The sequence below is a fragment of the Nicotiana sylvestris genome, chromosome 7, assembly GCF_000393655.2.
Source record: "Nicotiana sylvestris chromosome 7, ASM39365v2, whole genome shotgun sequence".
In the NCBI taxonomy this organism is placed as follows: Eukaryota; Viridiplantae; Streptophyta; class Magnoliopsida; order Solanales; family Solanaceae; genus Nicotiana; species Nicotiana sylvestris.
In genome coordinates, this window is record NC_091063.1 from 53984583 (window position 1) to 54012152 (window position 27570).

The following is a 27570-nucleotide window of genomic DNA, read 5'->3' on the forward strand; positions in this document are numbered from 1 at the left end:
TTGACGGAAGCTACATCTTTTGTTCTCAGCTTGCGGACTTGTCGATCTAATATCGCCACTGGCACTTCTTCATATGATAGGTCCTCTGTAACTTGTACATCTTTGATAGGGACGACTCGAGAAGGGTCTCCAATACATTTCCTCAACATAGATACATGGAATACCGGGTGGACAAATTCCAATTCGGATGGCAATTCTAACTCATAAGCAACCTGTCCAATTCGTCGAAGAATTTTATACGGCCCGATATACCTTGGACTCAGCTTACCTTTCTTCCCAAAACGCATAATACCCTTCATTGGTGAGATCCTCAGGAAAACCCAATCACCAACCTCAAACTCTAGATCACGACGTCGGACATCAGAATAAGATTTTTGCCTGCTTTGTGCCGTCCTCAATCGCTCCTGTATCACTTTCACCTTCTCAATAGCTTGGTGAATCAAATCTGGCCCATATAATTCTGTTTCACCGACTTCGAACCATCCAACTGGTGATCTACATCTCCTCCCGTATAGTGCCTCGTATGGGGCCATTTTAATACTGGAATGGTAGCTATTGTTATAGGCGAATTCTATGAGTGGAAGATGATCATCCCAATTCCCCTTAAAATCTAGAACACATGCTCGTAGCATATCTTCCAGTGTCTGAATGGTACGTTCAGCCTGTCCGTCAGTCTGCGGATGAAATGCAGTGCTGAGATTTACTTGTGTGCCTAAACCCTTCTGGAAAGACCTCCAAAAGTTAGCCGTAAATTGAGCTCCTCGGTCTGATATAATAGATATGGGCACACCATGAAGCCTAACAATCTCCTTGATATACAACTTCGCATAATCTTCAGCCGTGTAAGTTGTCTTCACTGGCAGAAAATGGGCACATTTTGTAAGTCGATCAATTATCACCCAGATGGAGTCAAACTTATGATAAGAGCGAGGTAATCCAATAATGAAGTCCATATTAATCACCTCCCACTTCCAGGTCGGAATCTCTATATTTTGAAGCAATCCACCGGGTTTCTGATGTTCTATCTTTACTTGTTGACAATTGGGACACTGGGCTACAAATTCTGCAATAGACTTCTTCATATTATCCCACCAATACTGCTCCTTGACATCATGATACATCTTTGTCGAGCCGGGATGGATGGAATATCGGGATTGATGAATCTCATTCATAATCTTCTCTCGCAACCCTGCCACATTAGGCACACACAATCGGCTCTGGTATCTCAGTGCCCCATCTTTTCCGATCCCAAAAGCCATACTTTTACACTGTTGAATGCTTTCTCTTAATCGTACTAAGATAGGATCTTCATATTGCCGTGCTTTTACCTCGGCTACCAAAGATGATTCTGATGTATTCTGTACAGTAACACCTCCATCATCAGAGTCTAACAATCTGATTCTCATATTGGCTAGCTGATGAAGCTCTTTAATCAACCCCCATCTACCTGCCTCAATATGTACTAAGCTTCCCATTGATTTACGGCTGAGAGCATCTGCCACAACATTGGCTTTACCGGGATGATACAATATCTCGACGTCGTAGTCTTTCAATAATTCAAGCCACCTACGCTGCCTCAAATTCAACTCTTTCTGCTTGAAGATGTATTGTAAACTCTTGTGATCTGTGTAGATGTCAACATGGACGCCGTATAAGTAGTGCCGCCATATCTTCAAAGCATATATTACTGCAGCCAATTCCAAATCATGGGTTGGATAATTCTTTTCATGCTTCTTCAATTGTCTTGATGCATAAGCAATCACATTCCCACGCTGCATCAATACGCACCCCAAACCTATACCTGAGGCATCACAATATACCACATAACCTTCTGTTCCTTCAGGAAGAGTGAGCACTGGTGCAGATGTCAATCGATTCTTCAGCTCCTGAAAACTACGTTCACAAGTGTCAGACCACTGGAATTTGGTAGCTTTTTGTGTTAACTTAGTCAATGGTGATGATATAGAGGAAAATCCTTCTACAAACCGCCTATAATATCCTGCTAGCCCTAGGAAGCTGCGGACTTCTGATGGTGTTGTAGGTCTCGGCCAATTCTTTACTGCATCGATCTTCTGAGTGTCGACACTAATACCCTCGTCAGATATCACATGGCCAAGGAACGCTACTGAGTTCAGCCAAAATTCACATTTGGAGAGCTTAGCATATAACTTACGATCCTGAAGCGTCTGTAATACTATCCGCAAGTGGCCCGCATGTTCCGCCTCCGAACGAGAATACACTAGAATGTCATCAATGAATACAATCACGAACACATCAAGATAGGGCCTGAATATAGTATTCATGAGATCCATAAAAGCTGCTGGGGCATTTGTTAGCCCGAACGACATCACCAAGAACTCAAAGTGCCCATATCTTGTCCGGAAGGCCGTCTTTGGAATATCCTTCTCCCTAACCCTCACCTGATGATACCCTGAACGTAAATCAATCTTGGAGAAATACTTGGCACCCTGGAGTTGGTCAAACAGGTCATCAATTCTTGGAAGTGGATACTTGTTCTTTATAGTAGACTTATTCAACTGTCGATAGTCGATACACATCCGTAACGACCCATCTTTCTTCCGCACGAATAGGACTGGTGCACCCCAAGGTGAATATTAGAGACAAACACTTACGACTCTACTCTACGCACGATCTAGATTCAGGAAGAAGGTAACAACCCTAGATGTCATGTAGCCTCCTGATTATAAATGTGGCGTGCTACACATCCATAATCAAGACTCTACTAGACACGGCTCATAGACAACCCCTAGGACAGACTTGCTCTGATACCAAGTTTGTCACGACCCAAACTGGAGGGCCATGACTAGCACCCGACCACACTTGCCGAGCACCAACGTACATTTCATCTAACCTTCATTATTATCTTTTAGGGCTGACGAGATCAATATAAATGGTAGACCTGGATCATGGACAACCAGCAATAAAATATGACGGCATGAACATACATAGCAGGGGATGACCAGGCAATCAAGAAACTACATATAAGGTATAAGCTACCACGCTACTATGAAAGACTATACAACAAAAACTAGCTGACAAGGCATACCAAACTATACATGAGTCGACACCTGTCTATGAGCCTCTAAAGGAATATAAGTGCTGCAACATAGCCGGAACAGGGCCCCGACATACCCATAATGTCTATAACAAAAATGCATACCAAGACCAAGGCAAGTCCGGAGAAGGGATCTTGCCAATCACCGCTGAACTGGACAGCCTACTGTAGTGGGGAAGCTGCACCTGCCTGTCTATCAGGACCTGCAGCACGACATGCAGCGTCCACAAATAAAAGGACGTCAGTACGAATAAAGTACTGAGTATGTAAGGCAGGGAACCATAAATACGATCAGTAATGTAAGCAAGGATAGAGAATATACAACCTGTAACATCTTAGTACCTCTGAGGGCTACTTACATAAAATGCAAGATACATATGTATAAATACATAAACCCTTAAAATATTCGCCTCTGTGGGCATCAGCATTCGCCTCTGTGGGCATCATCATCATCATATCGTACCCGGCCATAATAGGCTCGGTAGAATCGTACCCGGCCACGTGGAGCTCGGTAAAACCCAACTGATCAGTGGTTGCACAATAGGTGTCGTACCCGGCCAACTATAGCGTGGCTCGGTAGAGTAAAATAGATACATATATATAATGCATGCTCGACTCATGGAATCACATTCTAAACCTTTCGGAGTGACGTAAGGTCGGTATCCTCTGTACACATTATTAGGACTAACTCTTCACTATGAACCTTATAAGAATCAGGAAGTACCAACAACATTGATAACATAAGAATAAGAGAAGCAACATTAACATCAATCGTTCCATAAGAGGGAAAACAATGTAAGTACTGCTAGCTTCTAAGAGTAGAGTATCTTGGAAGCTCGTTCATTACATTATGTACAATCGGAGTCGTGCAAAAGAAGGAAAGGGATAGCCTCACATACCTTGTATATACTGCCCCAATCTCAAGCTATGCAATTGTCAAAACTCCTTAGTCTACAATAAGAGAAACGATACTATCGTTATCATTTAAGCGTCATAACTATTATGTATCGACCACAACCTATTTTACGATGAAACGGACAACACCTCCCCTATATATATGACCTCACACCATTCAAAACAGTCACCAAACAGCCCAAACAACATCAATAATAAACATATTGAGCCTCCCAAAATAGTCCACACACAGCCTAATCACTCCATACATACGACGACCACCGTAGTCGTGTCAAACAACCTGGAAATGTTACGAATAACTATCAGCCCATAACCCTACATATATATGGTGTTTCTCCACACCCTTCCTCCTCCAAAACTCCACAAGATAGTAGTAAAATACGCAGCCCAACAACAATGCAAAACAGTCCACAAAATAATAACATTACTACCAAGCCTTTCGATATATATTTCACAAGTTCTAGCTTCAATGGCTTAGCCGCAACTTGGATAATCTTAAATACATATAGAGTAAGAGGTTCCTTACCTTTATACAGAAATAACAACTCCAATTTGACCTTAAATTTCCATGAAATATCCCTCCAATGCTGCCACAACAACAAAAAAGCGAAACTAGCGATCAATTAGTGTTTTTCGGCACTAGAATCACTTTAGAAGGCTTGAAATCACCTAGGATTGATATTAAGAACATGAGGGAGTATTTACAGAACATAAACCCTTTAAAACAACCTCCCACACGAGCTGGAACGACACAAAAATGAGCAACAACAAGAAGAACAAGAGACTTACTAGCACCACGGAATTCCCGACACTTGATTTGTGTTGTTTGCCCTTTTTTTGGGTCTTGAATCTTGAGAGAACCTTGAGAGGATGTTCCTAGGGTTCTAAGGTCTGAAAATAGTGAAAAGAAATGACTTAAAACGGGTTGGAGGCATCCTATATAGGTCCAAATATCTTAAACCGACTTAGTGGGCCCCATAGAGAGGTGCTTGGCGCAGTCTCGCGAAAACGCGAATATCTCTCTACTCCGAGATCGTATCGATGAACGGTTTAATGCGTTGGAAACTAGACTCATAGATCTTTAATTTGGTTGGTAGATAACCCCGTAATTCCTTGTAAATTAGGAGAAAATATTAGAAACATTTGACCTAATGTTTAAGTAAAATTATGAACCTAAGTTGCGACAACTTTTGTCGACTTTTGTCTCATAACTCGTTTGACTTCAAGACTTATGATACGGATATTATATGTTTAAAATACCTTAATAAATTAACTCTTGAGTGTATTAAGCACCGCTAGATTACCTGAAAATACGAGTTACAACAACCTTGATTCATTTAACTTCTAATACTTGTTAATCACCCTTATACACTCTTGTATCACTTAAGACCAATAAGATTGACTTCTTATCATCTCAAAGATAATTACTTCTTGGATTTATGTTAACTAATATATGGCATGAACTAACACATGTGGATATGGATTGTAACAAATTGAATGGAAGAAGAAAAGAGTTTCTTAGGTCATTCAATGGTCGAATATATTTGACATGGACACATAGTTGGTCGCCTATTAGGATTTGACACTTGAACCATATCCTAGGGTGATCCAGAGCTATAAGGACAGAAGGAATTACTACATTATTCTTCTACTGGTTCTTGAGAGTAAATTGTATACTTCATTCTATCCGGTCGTTAAGGAGTGTTGCTAGACGCCATCCTTTATTAGTATATTGATATGATCAATTTACTACCGGTTTAGTATTGAACCTATGGGGTCGCACACTAACGAGTGTTCTGATCTTTGCTAAAGGATTTATTATATTGTTATTTGATGATTAAATTATAGAATTTAATTAGTCAAATAAATTATTAGTCCAAATGAAATATTATTATAATCTTTGCTAGCACAGAGGATATAATTAATATTGTGAACAAATTGAAATTTTCTATTTGGAATAGAAATTGAATTATATCTCTTGGTTGAAATATATATATATATATATATATATATATATATATATATATATATATATATATATATAATATTTATTTTGTATAAGATGTATATAAAATATAATATTAATAAATGGCTTGGTAAGTAATTCCAATTTGGAATTGGATTATTTCATGTGCAATTAATCCCATTTGGAATGGGATTAATATTGTGTTAATATGAAAACAATTGATTCCAATTTTGAGTTGGAACAATCACGTGACTGTTCGGCAAAACCCATTTGAATGGGATTCGAATTTTTGTGGAAAATAATACAAAGTTTATTTTTGGAATAAATTTACCCTAAGTAAATCATTACCTCACCCAAATAGGAAAAGGGTTTATAGGTGATGCTATATAAAGGGTGATGGAGAAAATTTGCCGGCATATTATTATTCTTGAGAAGAAAAACACTTTGTGAAAGTGAGAGTGCGATACAAAGCCAAGAGAGAAAATACAATTACAAGAAAAGTGTTTCTTGTTCTTCTATCTTTGAGTTGAGATTTTTGAGAAAAATTTCAGCACAAGTTTTCCGTTCAATTTATTCGCGGGTTTCGTTGATCAAAGAGTTGATAGCAAGGATCAGTCTCGGTGTGGATACACATAGAGTCTTCGCACTATCGAAGAATTTGAAACAAGACTTTCTTCACCAGGTACGTCTTAGATCCGATCTATTGATATGTAAATAAATTTTAAACATGAAAAGATCTGCCTAGGATTGTTATTGTCTTCCGCTGCGTGTTACGAACACCTATATGCAATCCTACAGTGGTATCAGAGACAGAGTCATAATTTGAAGCTTAATTATATATTTGTGATAATCTTTTTAAGTTATTGAGTTATAAATTAAAAATCTTTATACATATTCATAAATTTTTTGAGACAAATATCGGCCGATTTGAACAAAAGTTAATGAGTTCGACTGAATCCGACCGTAACCCCACTCTAACGTAACTCCCACTCCTAATTGAATGCAAGATTGTTTGTGTGAGCAAGTGGACGAAGTTGAATGAAGCCTTACAAAACAAATTAAAGCTGCTGCTATTTGAAACCTAGCTAGGACACAAAATTGCACTCATATATACTATTGTTTGAAAGGACAGTACTTAAAGTATTTTCTTGGAGCCGTCCCAGTAGCTTTCGAACCTTTTCCAAAGTTGATAGAAGGTAAAAAACTTACTTTTGACAAGACAACGCTGTTAGTAAACTGTATTTGTAAAATAATTTTGGAGAAAATAAAATAACATAAACAAAAATATAAGCAAAATAAAGTTAATCTGAGCCCACTGAATTCATAGTGTTTTCTTAAGAAATTTAATCCCCTCCTAGTACCAAAAGTTATAGATTATTTCCTCCCAGGATAGAACGAATTACACACTGGTGTAGTGGTACTTCAAACTCCAGTGTTTCGGCGAACACAAAGCTTGGTAGCAAATCACACTTACTGTTGCTTTCTTTGAAGTTAAAACAATGCAAAAGAAGGAGGAGAAACTCAGAAAATGGAATGAAAAATTTGAGAGAATAGACTTGTATTTATAGCCAATGTTAGGGTGAAATCTGAAGAGGTGCAACTCTTCAGAATGACTGTTTCTGCAAAACAGCCATAACATAAATGCCATAACATAAATGACTATTTACTCAACAATAAACCGGGAGAATTGAAGAGGGTGGTTAATTTTCTGTTACAAAAACAAAAAACGAAAAAATGGAAAACGGTTGGATTATTATTAATATTATTGGATTTAATATAAATATTATGTTATTAAAATGAATATTTAATAACATTTGTGTTAATATTCACTATTAATAAATAAATTTGGTCCAAAAAACTAATCAATCAATCGATCATTTGACCAAATTCGAATCGAATCCGAAGCCGAAATGGAAAACGGTTGGATTTATTATTAATATTATTAGATTTAATATTAATATTCTGTTATTAAAACGGATATTTAATAACATTTGTGTTAATATTTACTATTAACAAATAAATTTGGTCCAAAAAATTAATCAATCAATCGATCATTTAACCAAATCCGAAGCCGAAGCCAAGTGATGGCGGCGGCGCGAGGCTGACCTTCTTCTCAACTCTTTAAGAGTTAGAAGAAGAGCAATTGTTTATATACCCATAAAAAACCTCTTTCTCTTCCAATATGGGACAATGTCCCTTCATTAAGGAGGGGAATCTCAAATGAAACTCAAATATTTTATTTTTCCTCTATTTTTCGTTCGCTCTCTTTTAAGCATTAATATACTTAAAAAATCCAACAAACACTAGGTGTTAATTTATCATGATTAGGTAATAAACTTGAAGTAAGAATATGTAGTTAATTATATTTAAACAATGATAATATATGTAAAGACGCATGTCATATATTCATCAGATTAGAATGTGTGAGTTTTTTCATGCAATTGCAATGAAGTTCCAAAAAGTTTAAAAGCTTTTTAAAACAATATCCTGGGCCGACTACATATTTTTTCATCATTTTTTTTAAATAATCGAAGCGGAGCCTTGGCGTAATTAGTAAAGTTGCTGTCATGTGACTAAGATGTCACGGATTCGAGCCGTTGAAACAATAAATGAATATGGAACCTATTCAATTTGTCCTAATTTTAGTATTACGATGAAATACAATAACTTCAGCAAAATGAATATGGCGGACTTAATATATTATAGCCAATCCTAATTAATTTTTGATTAAGACATAAGTGTTGATCTTGCTGCTGATTAATTAATACGATAATTTTCTTAATTCTGAAAGGTGCTTTATCACTCCTCCTATAAAGTTTCATTAGCCATCATTTTCAAAATACACTTGTTTGGAATGTATTAAAATGATATTTCCAATAACATTTCCTCTGTTATGGAATAAAAGCAATTTAGTAAAACATGAACAAGAAATAAAAGCAATTTAGTAAAACATGAACAAGAAATAGAGATAGAGAGAAGGAAGAGATTTTCTTCTTCAATTGTGTATATTTTCCTATCTATTACAAGGCATTTATATAGGCATGAAAAGTGAAGAAAATATGTCATGGAATATGTCATTGAACATAGAAAATATGTCATTGAATATGTCATTAACCATTTGAGAGAAAGATCATGGAGGAAGAGTAGACATCCACCATATTTTGATTTTTATCATAACACTCCCCCTTGGATGTCCATAAATAATGTGTCTCGTTAAAACCTTATTAGGAAAAAACCCTATGGGAAAAAATCCTAATGAAGGAAAAAGAGTACACATATTTAGAAATACACCTTTTGGTTGCCTCGTTAAAAACCTTACAGGGAAAACCCAATGGGATAAAACCTTGTAAGGGAAAAAGAGTACAACGCGTATTAACTCCCCTGATGAGATCATTAGTTCACATCGTTGAGCCTTCGTATCCCAATCTTATACACTAGTTTCTTGAAGGTTGACGCCGACAGATATTTGGTGAAAAAATCAGCCATATTATTACTTGAACGGATCCGTTGCACATTAATATCACCATTCTTTTGAAGATCATGTGTGAACAATAATTTAGGTGAAATGTGCTTTATCCTAACTCCTTTATGAATCCTCCCTTTAATTGGGCTATGCATGTTGTATTTTCTTCATACAAAACTGTGGGTAGTTTATCACACTTCAAACCACATTTATCTCGAATAAGATGTATAGCAGACCTCAACCATACACATTCTTGACGTGCTTCATGAATAGCAATTATCTCAGCATGATTAGAAGAAGTAGCCACGATTGATTGCTTAGTCGATCACCAAGATATGACAGTGCCACACATGTAAACACATAACATGTTTGAGATCAAGCCTTCTGTGTATCAGATAAATACCTCACATCGACATAACCAACAAGATCGGTATTGCAATCATTGCCATAAAATAAGCCCACACCGGTAATCCCCCTTAGATAACGTAATATGTTCTTGATTTCATTCCAATTTCTCCTTGAGCGGAGCTATATCTTGCTAAGACATTAGCTGAAAAAGTTATATCATGCCTTATAGTGTTAGCAAGATATATTAGCGCACCAATTGCATTAAGATATGGTACTTTAGGACCAAGAAGCTCTTCATTATTTTCATAAGGTCGGAGTGGATCTTTATTTATATCGAGTAATCTCACAACCATCGGGGTACTTAATGGATGTGCTTTATCCACATAGAAGCTCTTTAAAATCTTTTTAGTGTATGCTGATTGAAGGACAAAAATTCTATCTTTCATATATTCAATTTGTAGACCAAGACAAAATTTTGTCTTTCCAAGATCTTTCATTTCAAATTCTTTCTTTAAACAGTCTACTGCTTTAGGAAGCTCTCCGGGAGTTCTAATGATATTTGAATCATCAACATACATGGCGATTATAACAAATTCAAATCCATATCCTTTTATAAGGACACAAGGACAAATTGAATTATTCTTATACCCTTCTTTCAACAAGTATTCTCTCGGGCGATTATACCACATGGGCCCTGATTGTTTCAATCCGTATAAGGATTTTTGAAGCTTATTTAATAAATTTCTTGGAAACCTTAATATGCTCCAAGATAATTTAAATCTTTCAATGATATCCACTATACGCATATCAAGTTTTTCATATATTGCCAGATTAAAACCTGAAGTGACTATATCCACTATAAGAGAACATGTCTCCATATAATCAATGTGAGGATATTTACTAATTTTCTTGTGCCACAAGTCGTCTTTATGTCTATCGACTTGAACCTTTCGCACAAGAACACATTTATACCTCAATTGACTTTATACTTTCAGGTGTTGGACTATCCGTCCAACTTCACATTTTTCAAGTGAAGTCAATTTCATTGCGTATTTTTTATTTGGCCAATCTTTTATCCGTCCAAATTTCATGACAGATTTGATCTCAAGATCCTCGTCAATATTAATCATATTGAGCGCTACATTATATTAACAATATCGTCGACAATCATTTTATGTCGGTTCCATTATTACCCAATAAAGACATAACTTATTGAGATCTCTTTATTTCATTATTTTCAGGTACCTGAGCCTCTCACATGAGGTCTTACGAAGTGTTATGTCGTGGTGCTCTTCTAGAGCACTTGCCTCCTTATTATGACCATTTTGAATATTTGCCCCTCTCCTTCTTCAAGGAGTTTTATCTTTGGAACCGATTGGTCTGTTACACTTCATGCGTGCCATAGACTCTGTCCCTCATGGACTTTATTCTATTTGGAGCATTAGCAGCTGAAATATGACATTTAGCTTTGGGTCAGCAAATGCGTCTGGCAATAATTTGTAAATGAATTATCACTTGAACTTCAAGTTTATATTTTCTTGTACGAGGATCTATATGTATTCATAATAATTCATTTCACGTATCACTTTCTCAGCTGCCCATTTTCTCCCCCTAATGTTGGGATCACCAACACATTTCCCAACCATCTTTGGGAACTCATCTTTGTGCATTTTGGTGGCATAATTAAATCATATAGCACATCCATATTTCTATATAGAAATTATTTGGTTCCTGACCCTGAACCGATTGTGATAGGGAGAAATTTTTATAACTTGGCTAGATGCGTACACGTGCTGCTGTATATTAAATAATAAATCTCATACCAAATTTCGTTTCTGGGAGTTTTGTTCTCATAACCAATGATTTAGCTATAATTGGAGGCATAAAATTTCTGCTAAACCAACTTGGATTTAAACCAGTATTATTATGATAAATCATCATAATTTATATTCTGGAATTGTGCTCTAATAATTTGAGCAAGCAATCTTGCAAAAACCAAACTGCAAGTTGATAACAAATGCACATGTGATCATAAAATAGATGCATCTATTAAAATCATATAATAGTAAACGGTTCACATGGCAGGTGACTGGACCCATATATATATATCACCTTTTGTTCCTTCCAGAAATCAAAGGATTCAATCCCAACCTTTAACTGGTATATCATGAGAATAAGCAGCACAAGAGAATTCTTGAAGAATATTCTATTCTTCAATATGTGTCAATGTAATTCTTAATTAATTTTTCGCATCATAATTGAACCGATATGGTCAACCGGTCATGCCAATTAATATTTATTTTAGTAAATCTCTAGTTTACTTGTGACATATGATTCCAGCATCATGCTTATATTTGTGTAGTACAAATAGAAAGATGATCGGGTAACCTTTCATATTTACCCGGTATGATTATAGAAATATGAAGATATTCAATATTCCTTCATTTATAGTCTCAATATGCCAATCACTTTGACTTATATATTTGAAACTCAAAAAGTTTCTTTTGAGACTTTACAATATCAATGTCATGAATAAGCTTATTCATCCGGGTAGTAACAAATTAGTTTTTCCAGAGTTCTTAACAACTTTTGTACTACAAGATCTTTTATCATACCATTCATATGGTAAATGTCTCCTTCACGGAGAAAATTATATCATAATAAATTGTCATGGTCAAAATCATCATAAGCAAAATTATTTCTTGCTTTAATTTTGCCTTTAATAACTTTTATAAGGCATGACAAAATAATATTTGGCGTATCACATGTACGCGACCGATGACATATTCATGTAACCACACAATAATATTTATTCTCTTTATTTTACTCAAATCTCCCTTAGAGGTGAGTTGTGTGGTATTCATATAATCATGAATTGCATGTCTTTATTCATTGCTTTTATCACATATTGCCACATTCAATTTTAGGAATGGGTTTGCATTCTCAATGCTTATCACAAGTCACATTCTCTTCAAGGAATGGATCATAATCAGCGACGTGCTTTATTATTTTCATATCAATTTAATGGTAAGCATTGCCTTCACATTTTGAAGGACTATTTTGAGAACGCTTATTGTTCTCCTTTTATAATCATAGTGATTATTATTATTATTTTGATATTTGGAACGCCCACGTTCATTGTTCAACCACTTGTCTTCATTGAAACTTATTATGCACTGCTATCACATTCATTTCAAGAATGGAGCAAATCAAGTGGGACATTTTTCATGCCTTTTCATGAAAAATATATTATTTTTTTTTAGTCATCATTATATTATCAATATGGTACATTGGGACTCAAACCCAATGTCTTACCAATATAAAGGCATGTTAGGCCATAATAAATTGGGACTCAAACCCAACTCTTATCATTATGGAGCATCAGGACTTGATCCCGATGTCTTATCCCCAATCAATGGCATAATAGGCTAAACAATATTGAGATTCATTCTCAAGCCTTAATTTCAATCACATGCCAAGAAAGTTATACACAACTAATTTGCAACTTAGCAAATCAAATTTGCTTTCTTAAATAAGTGTACAAATCTCAAATCAGCGTAAAGCTTTATTAATTATTTGTAGCATCTATATGAAATACAATTGTTTGTAGTCAGAATATTTCTTCTAAATTCTATTAGAGTTTAAAAGGATCATAAAATCATTGTCATAATATTTATTGAGTCTCTCTCAAAAATATTGTTGCTTTCTGGGTATACCCTACCTATTGGATTTGATTTAACGCCATGACTTTCGTTCACTCAATTCAACCAAGCAATTAGTGAATAAATTTATCAAAAGTACACCATATAGGTAACAACACATATATAGTACTAATACATAAATTCAGCATTTATATTACCTAAAAAGTGACATTATAGGTAACAACTTACCAGTTGTAGCTTGTGCATTATTCATATAAAATACTTAAAAATGGTAAGTCAGTAGCAAGCATCAAGTAGGTCATGGATACTTAAAAATACCTCTTCCAGTAGTCATACTAATCATTGTTTACTTTCAAATGATACGACCATAAATTATGAAGTATACTTTCTCAATAGCTTTTGAAGTAATTAATCAACCTAGATAAAGATGTGAAGTATTTCTTGTTTTCTTCAAGATGATTTATGCTTTTAATCAGTATGACCAATTTTATTTTATTTTTTATTCCTTTTTTTTGGTACTATATGCAAGTGTAAAAATCCAAAAGAAAAAAATATTCATCCAAGTAAAAGAAAATATTAAAAACGGCAGGACAGATTGAAGATAGTTAACACATAAATATGCATAAGACAATTTATATAAAATATCCTTGGTTACCATGACATGCATCATATCAACAATTAACTGTTACTATGATTTTAACATATAGAACTTCAAAAAATTTATTCCATTCATGTGATATAAAAGATGTAATATTAATATGTGCTTATGCAATACAGGTGTAGTACGAAGTTGTGTGTATATGAGATTTTAAAGGAATGACAAGTATAAGATAATCATACCTTCTTACATTTCATTACTTACCATATGTAGTTTCTCTTTATATTTAATCATGTGATGATATGTATGACTTCTAATTGTAATCTTTCTGGATGTAGGAAATTTTTTGTAGATATATATATATATATAATTGGTTATTTTGTAGATATATATATATATATATATAATTGGTTAGAGACTCGTGCTGATAACGTGTTATGGAATAAAAGCAATTTAGTAAAACATGAACAAGAAATAGAGATAGAGAGAAGGAAGAGATTTTCTTCTTCAATTGTGTGTATTTTCCTATCTATTACAAGGCCTTTATATAGGCATGAAAAGTGAAGAAAATATGTCATGGAATATGTCATTGAACATAGAAAATATGTCATTGAATATGTCATTAACCATTTGAGAGAAAGATCATGGAGGAAGAGTAGACATCCACCATATTTTGATTTTTATCATAACATCCTCTATTTTGTTTCTTTATTTTCTTTTTCTCTGCCGTATAAGACAGCCCTGTTTCTTTTTCCTCATTCCTTTTTTTCTTCTTTTTCCCCCAAAAACATGCTCGATAATTTTATATTTATACCGTCCTTTTCCAAGGTGCACCTAATATGCAATATTTCACATTTTTATACCTCATGATCCGTACACATACTCAAAATATTAATTAAGTGTTAAATCGTCAAATAAAGTTAGTTATTGGTGCTGTTGATGATCTACGAGGACCAAACAAATGACAATGTATATTTTATCTTTCTGCCGTAAATTACTCAATCAAAGCGTGATATGAACAATTAATATCTAATTAGTTAAATCCTCTTTGGAAGATAATGGTCAAGGATTGGTACCTAACATCTTCTCACCTTTCTTCTTCAACATTTATCTCAGTGGTCCTTTTTTGTAAAAGCAATAAGGGGTCAATTTTTAAAAAATTCTTGAACAAGCACACCCACGTATTACTCCTTGTCATGTTCAATATTGCTAAAAACTATAATAGCATGCAGTTAGTTACTAATAGAGTTATATATATAGCCACACGAAATGATATGAATAAAATGTGAAACATAGACTACAATATATAAGATATGGTTGGAGGCAGAATTTTCATAACTAAAAATTATTGACTCACTAACCAATTAAGTGATCAACCTTAGATTATTGCATAAAAAGCTCATACAATTTCCCTTAACCAATGATAGCAGCTCACGTATACCATTTCATCATTGCTGCTGTCTAAAATATCTATCCTGCTTCAACATGATTGATCATTATCGTAAATTATTGATTCCAAGTGATCTTCTTGTTCATTTTCAAAATAAAAAACTTGTAATTCTTCTTCATGTAAATTATAATTAAATTGATTGCGTATAAGTATTCTCTAATGGGCATGTCTCATATTAAATCAAGAAAAGAAAGTAATTTAATATCTTGGTCTTTTGTAGGACATGTTAAAGTTTACAAGAGTCCTCCAAACTATCTCATGCTTTTAATATTCTAGGGATTAAAGCAATATATATAATTACAGTCAAGAGTATGATGAGATGGATGTGTTCTCTTCACTTTATTAAAAGTTTTAGTTACTGGAGGAAAACTTATGGAAAGCTACCGCGTATCGGTTAAAATTTTCCTCCAGTTCAGCTGGAGGCGGAATTGACTCAAAGGAGGAAATTCACCCCAAAGTGAATTGTGTTTGCTCTCTTCTTGATTCTGTTGTTCTAGACCAAAAAATGAGCCCCTTGTCCTCCCCGTCCACTTCCAAGCAGATGTAAACCCAAGATTTGAATATTACGGGGGCACCACTTTAAAAATAAAATAAAAAAATAAAAAATATAAATTGTAGGAGCCCAGATTCGAACCTAGCTCATCAGAAGAGTATAGGTACTTTAGCACTTCGATAAACTAGCACCTCTGTCCAGTTTTTGTGCTTTTAGGGAGCCGCGTAAAATATTTTAGGGGTCCTCACTGCATATATAGATATATATGAAATTTGTCTACAATCTTTTTGTAAAAATTGTATGGGGTAGTCACTATTTAAAGTCGTATTTACTTTTTATCCAGCATTTTTAGTGCTGAGCAAAAATAGCCACTAGTTTATTAAAATTAATATGAAAGGACGTTGTTACCCTTTCCTTCCCAAACAAAAATACAGTGATATCACAGACATAGGAGTTTTGAGGGTTGATTTCTATGGAGGGGTCTTAAAAATGGTTGCTTCTCTTAAATGAAACTGGTTTATAAAGTGGCCCCAATTTCAGTTCCCTAAAAGCGTAGGATTCTCTCTTTTACTTTTACCTACTAAACTCCTTGTCAATGGATCTGAACCATTTGAGAAAAGGTTCAAATATCAATACCTACGGAAGTCATACTAGTACAAGTTTTTAAATATCTTAGTTAAGTTTGTTTCTGTGATCAAATAGGAAAAAACTAAAAAGAGAATGTTGATAGCTCAAAAGTGTATATCCAGGGTATTTCCCAGTTCTCACCAGCCTCCTACTTGACATGGAACCTGCCTGTGGTGCTTCTCGTATGTATTCCTCCATAGTTGCCAAAAAGGAAGTAGGAGGCTACAAAATTACCATAAAAGAAGCAAATAAAGAAAACAACTTGATTCAAAAAGATTGTGTAATTTGACATCAATCTTATATGTAAATTGCAATTTTTATTTTTTTTATTTTTTTTGTAAAAAGTTATAAATAATGTTTGGTTTCTGCTACGTTATGGATCCTGAACTTACAATTACAAGTTCAAAAGTTAAGGACACTTGATCCTGAATTTCGAGTTCCAAGTTCAAAAGTTAAGGACACTTGGTCCTGAACTTAGAATTACAAGTTCAAAAGTTAAGGACACTTGTCCTGAACTTAGACTATTAAGGACAATAAGTCCTGAACTTACAGTTACAAGTTCAAAAGTTAAGGACAATAGGTTCTGAAGTCCTGAACTTAGACTAACAAGCTCAAAAGTTAAGGACAATAGGTCTTGAACCTAAACTAACAAGCTCAAAAGTTAAGGATACTTGGTCCTGAACTTACAGTTACAAGTTCAAAAGTTAAGGACATGTAGTCCTGAAGTTAAGTTCAAAAGTTAAGGACATGTAGTCCTGAAGTCCTAACTTAGAGTTCCAAGTTCAAAAGTTAAGGACATATAGTCCTGAAGTCCTGAAGTTAAGTTCAAAAATTAAGGACATGAGTAGAAGAGTATTTTCGTCTGGGCAGTTAAAGTTTATTAAAGCAGTGGCTAAAGACTAAAGATATTTTAAACAATGGCTTAAAAGTAAATACATGTGTTATTAGTGGCTAAACGTGCACTTCCCCCAATTTTTTTTGCTGAGGCTAACGGGTTTCGGTGACCTCCCTCTTCCCAACATAAGTCCGCCTCTGCTCCCACGGATCTCTCATGCACAAGTCCTGAAAAAGATATCGATTAAAGTACTCATACCAGAGTAGTGATTAATAGCACCACTATTAATGATATATTATTATTTAGTGAACCACATATTAAGGGGTCGTTTGGTAGAATGCATTGGATAAGCTAATGCATGCATTAGCTTTATGTATTAATAATACATTGTTTGGTAGACATTTTGAACCTATGCATTAGTTATGCAAGCATTAGTTATACATCCTATTTGGAATTATCCTATGCATAACTAATGCATAGAAAATAATGGTATTAGCAATGCAATGGGTTTTAATGCATGCATTAGCTTAGTTAAAGATAAAATTGTCCTTCAAAATTTATGCTTGATTAAAATATGCTAGTTAGTATATTAATGCAAGTTCAAAATAATCCAAATAGTGAGAAATAAAATTATATCCCTAGTAAATAAATAAATACTTAACATATTTTCTTTTTTATAAATAAATATTTAATTTTATTTTAATATAGGTAGACAAATAAAATATTTTTTTTAAAACGTTTTCGTATAAAAATATTTCTCAACATATGTTTCTTTTAAAAAGTTAGAGTGTGGACTAGTTTTGAGGGTATTTTTGTAAACAAATAATTATTTTAGAAACTCTGCAATGCTTTAATACATCAAACCAAACAATGAATAAGAAATATGTCAGCATAACTAATACCAACATAACTAATGCAAGTATAACTAATACTAGCATTACTAATACACCCTATTCAGCATTATTGTTATGCACCCTACCAAACAACCCCTAAGTGTATTCAAATTAATCTTGTTAGTGAGTTTCAAAAGGGATGAAATAAGAAAAAAAGATGCGGACTAGTCCCAAAAGGTGTACTATGATGTTGCAGTATTTGATTGGGAAGATAAGGATCCAAAATATGTTTGCGAGTCCACTAATCAGAGAGTGCCACAAATCCAACCTGTTAAATTGCATGAAATTAGGAAGATTAAGACATTTGCGTCGTTTGCTATTTCGATCATTTCGGTACAACTGATTAGCTTCCAATTTTCTGCAGACTTTTATCTCAGTGATTGATGCAATAAACTTTCTTTATCTTTCTTTTTCCTTTCACTTCAGCTGTGGCTTCCTGGACCTGGAAAAATAGACTTCCATGTCGGCATATAACGTAAGGACCAATTGTCACCTTTTTCACGGAATTGTACCACTTTTCACCTCATATGCTAAAAAATTGACTGATTTAAAGATTAGTTCACTTTTATTTGTCCATACTAGACTCGTCACTCTCTATTTTATCATAACTCCCATGATAGTAATAACATTTTAAGAAATCGTGATAAGTAATTTGGAGAATGAGTAGTTAATAATAAGAGTAAATCAAGAAAAATAATTTGGTTTTCTCTTAATTTTCTAAAATTGACAAACATAGTGGTCAAGGACAAATATTGTTAAGAACTATAATATTATTCTCTTAATTAGTTAATTCTCTTAATTAGTTAATTGTCTTAGCTTAGTTAGTGCCTAGTTTTTAGATTTGTATATAGTGGTGTTTCCACTCACTTTTTCTAATTCAATTGATCAGAAAATTACACACATTCTGGAACCTTCTCTCATCCTCTCTCTTCTCTCTCTCTGGGCTCTCATGGTGGACGACCCACTGCTTCATCTCCATTGAAGCATAAGCTTCAGATAACAGTAAGAGCTTGACTGTTGCTCCATCGACTGGGTTTCTTCACATGGTATCAGAGCAGGAGCTTCGATTTTTGATTCAATTCACGAGATCTGTTGGTTCTTCCTTTGTTGATGATCGTCTAAACCTAATCGCGCATACACAAATTCATTTCTCCATGGATTTCGAGATATAGCTTGAGAACAGGTTTCTTTTACTTCTGATTCACAATTCTCTGAGAATCATTATTAAATTTCATTCATCTTATATTTTTTAGATATCAAAGTTTCTTAGATTTCTCTGTAATTCACAAATATGAGGTCCGATGAGAACGATAATCCAACAGTACCAACTGTGAATGAGCCTCTGAGTCAATCAGGCATTGACATTAGTAATCCTCTATACATGCATCCATCTGACAATCCTGGGGCAGCTCTAGTCCCTGCTCCTTTTGATGGCTTTGGTTATCGATCATGGAGAAGAAGTGTGATGCGAGCATTGTCTGTGAAGAATAAATTGGGATTTATTAACGGAGACTGTAAAAGACCAGATCTAGATTCTCCAAACTTTCGCTTATGGGAGAGGTGTGATGACATGGTCACATCATGGATCTTAAACTCTTTGACTAAAGAGATTGCAGACAGTGTTGAATACGTAGCTAATGCATTTGAATTGTGGAGAGAACTTGAGGATCGATATGATCAAACAAATGGAACAAAGTTGTATCAAATTCAGAAGGAGATCAATGATCTGTCTCAAGGATCACTTGATATTACCAGTTACTATACGAAAATGAAGAAATTATGGGAGGAGCTCAATACTTTGATTACTAAATCTCATTGTGCCTGCAACTGTTCGTGTGGGGCTAAGGAAAGTATGCATAAAGCAGAGCAGGATAAGAGGCTCATACAATTCCTTATGGGATTAAATGAGACATATACTGTTGTTCGAGGGAGCATATTGATGATGAATCCTCTTCCCTCAATTGCTCAAGCCTTTTCTCTGTTAATCCAAGAAGAAAGACAGAGGGAAATCAAGCCCACTGGCCATCTGGTACTGGAATCATCAGCTTTGAATGTCAATGCAACCAGACCTAACACATACAGGACAAGTTACTCTCCTAGCAACAATCACAACAACAGAAATAGACCTTTTTGTGACTACTGCAAGAGGCCAGGCCACACTAAAGAGAAATGCTACAAGCTTCATGGATATCCACAGAATTTTGGACAGAATTCTAGTCACTATCAGAATCCAAACACAGGACAGAACAGTTTCAGTCAAAACACAAGGCAAGGTTCCAACAGCAATGGTGCCAACAGATTCAACAGAGGCAACAAATTCAACAGGACCCTAGCCAATGCACATGTGGCAGCCACTGATTCTCAACCTGCAGAGAATGATAGTCAGAATAGATATGTTAGTCATGACAATCCTCAGAATGTGAGCCTTACCAAGGAAGAGTACAATCAGTTGGTGACCCTGCTACAACAATTTCAGTCATCTGGGATAGGAGATCATGGAGGTGGTACCAATGCTACTTAAGGAACATCAAACTTTGCAGGTATGGTAGCTTGTACCTCCTCAATTGATTTTGGCAAACTTTCATGTGAATGTTTCAAGAACAAAGCTGACTCATGGATTATAGATTCAGGGGCATCAAATAACATGACCTTCAACAGATCCCTATTAACCAATATAATCAACCTACCTTATCCCTTATTGGTCATACTTCCAAATGGCTATAAAGTAAAGGTGACAGAAATAGACAGTGTAATTCTCAATTCTAAGATCACTCTAGATAAAGTGATGTATGTTCCAACTTTCAGATACAATCTAATTTCTGTCCACTCTTTAACTTCTCATTTAAGCTGTATTGTTGCCTTCTTCAATCTCTGTTGTGTGTTGCAGGCCCCTTCAATGAAGAGGCCTCTGGTGATTGGTAAAGTGAATGATGGGCTATACATCCTATGCCCAAGTTGCTTAAAGAAAAACAATGCAAGTCTTGCAGAAAAGGATAATTCTAGACTTCCTGTCATTTCTACTTGTTGCACTTGTGACACACATTGTCCAACTCATTCCACTGTAAATGTACCAGTCCACACCAATAAGTGTGTCTCTTTTCCCTCTCTCATTGTAAATAATTCATGTGCAAGTGCTAGTAAACATGTTCATTTTGAGGATGTATTTTCTAAATTGCCTGATTTCTTCCCTCAATCTTGGACTGAAAATAATGTAAATGTGTTGTGGCATAACAGGCTTGGACATGTTCCCTTTGTGAAGATGAAAAGGATTACTTCCATTCCTGCTAATTTCTCTCCTAAACAACCCTTTACCTGTACCATTTGCCCAATGGCTAGACAAGAAAGATTACCTTTTCCTTAGAAAACCAATGTATCTAACAAAATATTTGAGCTTTTGCATGTTGACCTATGGGGTCCATATCATATCCCTACACATGATAAACACAAGTACTTTGTCACCATAGTAGATGACTATAGCAGATCTACATGGACACATCTTTTGTCTAGCAAGAGTAATGTTATTGATATTCTTAAAAACTTCATGTCCTTGGTGGAAAACCAGTTTAGTATCAACATCAAGTCCATAAGGTCAGACAATGGACTAGAGTTTACCAGTGGAGAAGCAACCAAATTGTTTCAGTCCAAAGGAATCATTCATCAAAGAACTTGTCCATATACACCACAACAAAATGGTGTGGTAGAAAGAAAACATAAATACCTTCTTGAAACAGCTAGAGCCCTCCTTTTCCAATCTAAATTACCTCTGAGATATTGGGGTGAGTGTGTCCTCTGTGCTACATATATAATAAACAGATTGCCATCCAATTCCATCAACAATAAAATCCCATATGAGCTGTTGTATAGGAAGAAACCAAAATACTCTCATCTCAAGAGTTTTGGATGCTTGTGCTATCCCACCATACCAATACCACATAGGGACACGTTCAATCCCAGGACTGCCCCTCATGTCTTTGTTGGGTATCCTTTCAACACAAAGGGGTACAAAGTTCTGAACCTGGCCACTAGAAAGATTTACATTTCCAGAGATGTGGTGTTTAATGAATCTATCTTTCCTTTTAACTGTAGCATAAACAAGTCTTCCAACTCACTTGTCTTTTATCCTGTTCCTTTCATTGACTCTCTTGATGAACATCTTCCTAAAAACACAGGAAACATGCAGACCACTGAAAACTTGAATGACCAAGGAAATGAGGATAACACACCTATCTCTATGTCACCTATACATGCAGCTGATCCCTTATCTCATGGAATATCCACACATCATCAGGAACACACATCTAGCTCCTCACCACACAACACACCATCAGAACACAACATGGCACAAACAGATACAGAACAAATCCATCCAACTAGGCAGTCACACAGAACTCATAAATTTCCTACATATCTACAGGACTATGTCCACTCCTTACCTAAATTCAAGAATAATTTCACTTCCCTAAATGCTTTATTTTCTGAAAATCAACACATTGCCTCTGATCTACTAACTCCTGATAGTCAGGCTCTTGTGAGAAATGTTTGTCATGACAGGGAACCATCATCATACGAGGAGGCAACTATTGATCCTGCATGGCAAGCTGCTATGACACAGGAATTTGATGCATTACATTCAAACCATACATGGGACTTAGTAGTGCTGCCACCTGGGAAGCAAGCAATTGGATGTAGATGGGTGTACAAAGTGAAACACAAAGCAGATGGTAGCATTGAGAGATTCAAGGCCAGATTAGTTGTTAAAGGGTACACTGAACAGGCAGGAATAGATTATACAAAAACTTTTTCCCCAGTTGTAAAGATGACAACAGTCAGAGTTTTAATAGCTACAGTAGTCAAGAAAGGTTGGCTCATCTCACAGTTAGATGTAAACAATGCCTTCTTGCATGGAGATCTCAATGAAGAGGTATATATGCAGGTGCCACCTGGGCTAGTGTTAGACAAGAGCAATTCAGGATCAAGGATCTCGGACAGCTTCACTATTTCCTGGGATTAGAGGTTCTGTACAAGGAAGATGGGGTCATTATATCACAAAAGAAGTTTGCATTGAACCTGCTAAAGGAGTATGATTGCCTAGAACACAAGACCTGCTCTTCACCATTGGATCCAAATGTGAAACTAAAGGCCAAGGAAGAAGCAGAATTGCAGGATCCTACCTATTATAGGAAGTTAGTAGGGAAGCTGAATTTCTTGACCAATACTAGGTTAGATATAGCATATGGTGTTCAACACTTAAGCCAGTTTATGCAGAAACCCAGGGAGCCCCATTTGAGAGCAGCATTTCATTTGCTAAGGTACCTAAAGAATGATCCTACCTTGGGAATCTTTATGTCAAAGGATGGAGATTACACAGTCAGAGCTTATTGTGACTCTGACTGGGCTGCTTGTCCAGACTCTAGAAGGTCCATCAGTGGTTATTTGGTGTTGCTAGGTAACAGCCCCATCAGCTGGAAGTCCAAGAAACAAGAGACCATCTCACTGTCTTCTACAGAAGCAGAATATCGAGCCTTGAGAAAAGTTGTAGGTGAATTAGTGTGGCTACGCAGGTTATTTGAAGAACTGACTGTCCCCTTTTCTCTACCTATTTCAGTCTACTGTGATAGTCAGTCTGCATTACACATTGCCAGGAATCCAGTATTTCACGAAAGAACCAAGCATATAGAGGTCGACTGTCACTTTGTACGTGAACTCCAAGCAGGTCTGATCTCTCTTCAACATATCAGAACTGATGACCAACTTGCAGATGTTTTGACTAAAGCTCTGACAGGGATCAAGCACAACGATGCATTGGGCAAGTTGTCCGTGTTTGCTACACCTCCAACTTGAGGGGGGGGGGTGTTAAGAACTATAATATTATTCTCTTAATTAGTTAATTCTCTTAATTAGTTAATTGTCTTAGCTTAGTTAGTGCCTAGTTTTTAGATTTGTATATAGTGGTGTTTCCACTCACTTTTTCTAATTCAATTGATCAGAAAATTACACACATTCTGGAACCTTCTCTCATCCTCTCTCTTCTCTCTCTCTGGGCTCTCATGGTGGACGACCCACTGCTTTATCTCCATTGAAGCATAAGCTTCAGATAACAGTAAGAGTTGACTGTTGCTCCATCGACTGGGTTTCTTCACAAATATTTTTACGTTTCATATTTTTTCCTTTTTCTATACCCAGAAAAAGTAAGGTAAAACATGTGATATTAAAATGGTAGGCAAACAGTGACATGTTTTGAGATTTAGTTTAAAATTAAATTAATAAGAAATAATGGCACATAAAATAATGGGAGTGGGTAAAAAAGAGAAAGGTAGAGAAAATGGAAGAAGAGAGTGGAAATAGTATAGGCCAGCATTCATATACAAGAAACAGAGAGTATAGTTTCCTATAATGTATATACTCCCTCACATGCACATAAAAATGTGAAAGAATATGCAGAAAAACCAGCTGAGCTCCAATTTCTAACTACATCCAAGCTACAAGCTGGTCTCTGAAAACCTCTCACAATTTTTAAAAAGTAAAAAAAATGAAAAAACTATAAGAACCCTATTAAAGAAGAAATTCCGGGGACGTATCATCTAAACCATCCCTCTGGTAAATCTCCTCTGTAATAGTCCAAATTTACCCCAACTCAACTCTTTTTTTTTAGGCCTGATTTGCCAAATCTTTGGCATTTATGAACGTACCATGAAAACCATATGGCACTCTTGTTGGAAGTTTAACCGTGGCCTCTAATTTCATAGTCATTGCATTCACAATTTGTAGCTCTGATTTCCATTCTTTCTCATTGTGCGCAAAAGCAAGAATATAACCATCATCTTCTGCTTTGCTGTTAGGGTCTCTTGGTAAAAACAGAGGCTCCCCACCAAACTTGTTATCTCCATAAATAAACTTTTCTACTTCACCAGTAAAAAGGTCTACTTTTGCAAAGCCAGAAACTTTTGGCCATGGTTCTGCAATGGCCAAATATGCAAACCTTGTTTTCCTCCCAAGTTTGTTTCTGTTCACCATTCCTGCTTCTAAATTCACCTGATCTTCTTCCTTCTGAATTATTGCTCTTCTTGTTGATTTTCCAGTTTTCAAGTTTAGCCGAATTTCTGATAAAACACTCTTTAATCCCTCATCACATTCATTGAAAATCGAGTCGGGTGGTGTCATACATGAACCAATCACCACAATTTCATCAGTTTCGGGCTCTTCCCAAGCATTCCATAAATGGAAACAAAAACAATCAGGTACTTCTACCCACTTCAAACCTTCACCATCTTTTGCATATTTGTCCAAAACACCAAATCTTGAAACTTTATTCTTATCGTAAACCACAGGCGACCCGCCCCGAATCATTTCAGACATCTTAAATACCACTTGCTGATCAGGAATTATAACATACTTGTCAGTAATAGCAAAATCATGCATCATTGTTGGATCTTCAACTGGGATTTCAACATCATTGGATTTCTCCCCATTTTTCGAAAACCTGAAATACTTAAGGTACGGTTTTTGAATCACATCGTAGCTCAAAGCAAATAACTCCCCTGAAACAGGGTCGAGTTTCGGGTGAGCTATCATTGTGGATTTCAACTGACCATCAAAATCGAATCTTCCGACAGTTTTAAGGTCACCAGTTGGTGTTACACGTACATGGTACGGCAAATCATCCTCGGACATAGCAAGTAAGCGGTTGTTGAAATAAACTAAACCAGCGTTTGCAACTCCAGTTCCTTTACTGTGATCAACAAGTCCAAAGAGTCCACGTGCATAGAAAAGCATGAGCCTTGCAATTCCCGAGTGGCCATGTAATTCACCTATGGCTTTAGGAAAAACAGGGCGACCCAAAGCTTTTTCTTGAACGAGTCTTTCAGTTTCAGTGAAACGACAAGCGTAACTTGCGGAGCCATTCTTGAATTGGACGGCGTGAACCATGCCGTCACCGTCAAAGAAATGGTGTCCGGCGGTTGGTTCGAAAAGCGGGTTAGCGCCGTTACGAACGTAAACGCCTTGAACACATTTGGGTATTTTTCCGGTGACCGGAAGGGAGTGAGAGACGGGATTTTCCGGTACCGGAGCGAAATTCCCGGAAATTTGGACACGTGGGTCGGCTGTTTTTGGTAAAGGGTGTTCGAGTTCGTGTTTTGTTAAGGCACTTTCCACGGCATCTAAAGCCATTGCTGCTGCTTTTTGGACTAAATTCCATTGAGGATGTGTTGTAGAAGAAGAGTTATTTTCTTGTTTTGGATATGAAATAGTGGTTGGTTTTGAAGTGGAAATAGTACTAGTTTTGGGTGTTTGATAATTTGGAGATTGTTTTGGAAAATGGAGAATTGGAGGAGCTTGGAGTGAGGAATTAATACTAGGAAGTTGTCTATTAGGCTGTTTATTAACTAGTGAAATGGAATTTGAAGAATAAGCCAAGTCTCTTGGCATTGATATCTTGGGCTTAATCCATGTATTTGAAGCAGGAGTTGTAGAAGCCATAGCTACCTATTTTTGATGTTTGTATTTGAGTGCTTTTGGGTGTGTTATTGTGAAGGAAAATGTGAGAGTTTTGGAGAGAAAAGAGGTGGGAAATTAAATGAGAGTGTTTTTTTTAAGGTGAGTTTGGTCAAGTTGTGGGGGAGAGAAAGAGAGGGGGATTTGTATATATAGAGTGAGGGAGAGTGTGGAATGGGGTCCACATTCTAACATGTAGGAGAAGACCACGTGTTGGATATGTGAAAATTGCATATTTGGACGCTTAACTGTCTTTACTACTATAATATAACAAATGAAATGACCCATTGAGGGTCCCCTCCCCTCCCCTACATTGTTTCTACATCATTATTAGTATGCTTTTACGTAGTAAACTTTTGCCACTATTTTCCTTCTCTCAAAATTAATAAGAAATCAGAAAGATATACGCAAGACTTTTTGGAAGAAATACTATTAGTTTATCATTATAAGTCTATTTCTGTTTGAGTTTTAAGCAGGACTAATCTATTATACATACATCTACCTATTGTTTTCTAAAAGAAATATAAATAGTAATTACTTTTTGCGAACCAATATAGGATGGATGACACTCGTTATAAAAGGTTGTTTCACTGTTACTGATACTTAGCTAACATTTGTCAAGATATCACAAATTGAATTTATAATACTATAGTTTTACTTTTCTTTTTACAATTTATCATACTACAGTTCGAACTATAAACTATTGATCGACGAATTTTCTTTGAGACATATACATGCTGCTCATACGTGA

The 27570-nt window shown here is 35.7% G+C and overlaps 2 protein-coding genes across 2 annotated transcripts; one reads left to right on the forward strand and one right to left on the reverse strand.

Annotated features, from left to right (window-relative positions):
- The first annotated feature begins 19617 nt into the window (after window positions 1-19617).
- On the forward strand, window positions 19618-20847 carry LOC138873145 (uncharacterized). The gene has a single exon (XM_070151585.1). The coding sequence runs from the start codon at window positions 19618-19620 to the stop codon at window positions 20845-20847; it is 1230 nt and encodes a 409-aa protein (XP_070007686.1).
- Window positions 20848-24662: 3815 nt separating this feature from the next.
- Window positions 24663-26949, reverse strand: LOC104244254 (9-cis-epoxycarotenoid dioxygenase NCED1, chloroplastic). Its single transcript, XM_009799644.2, has one exon. It carries the CDS (start codon window positions 26802-26804, stop codon window positions 24975-24977), a length of 1830 nt encoding a protein of 609 aa, XP_009797946.1. The 5' UTR covers window positions 26805-26949; the 3' UTR covers window positions 24663-24974.
- Window positions 26950-27570: the final 621 nt, after the last annotated feature.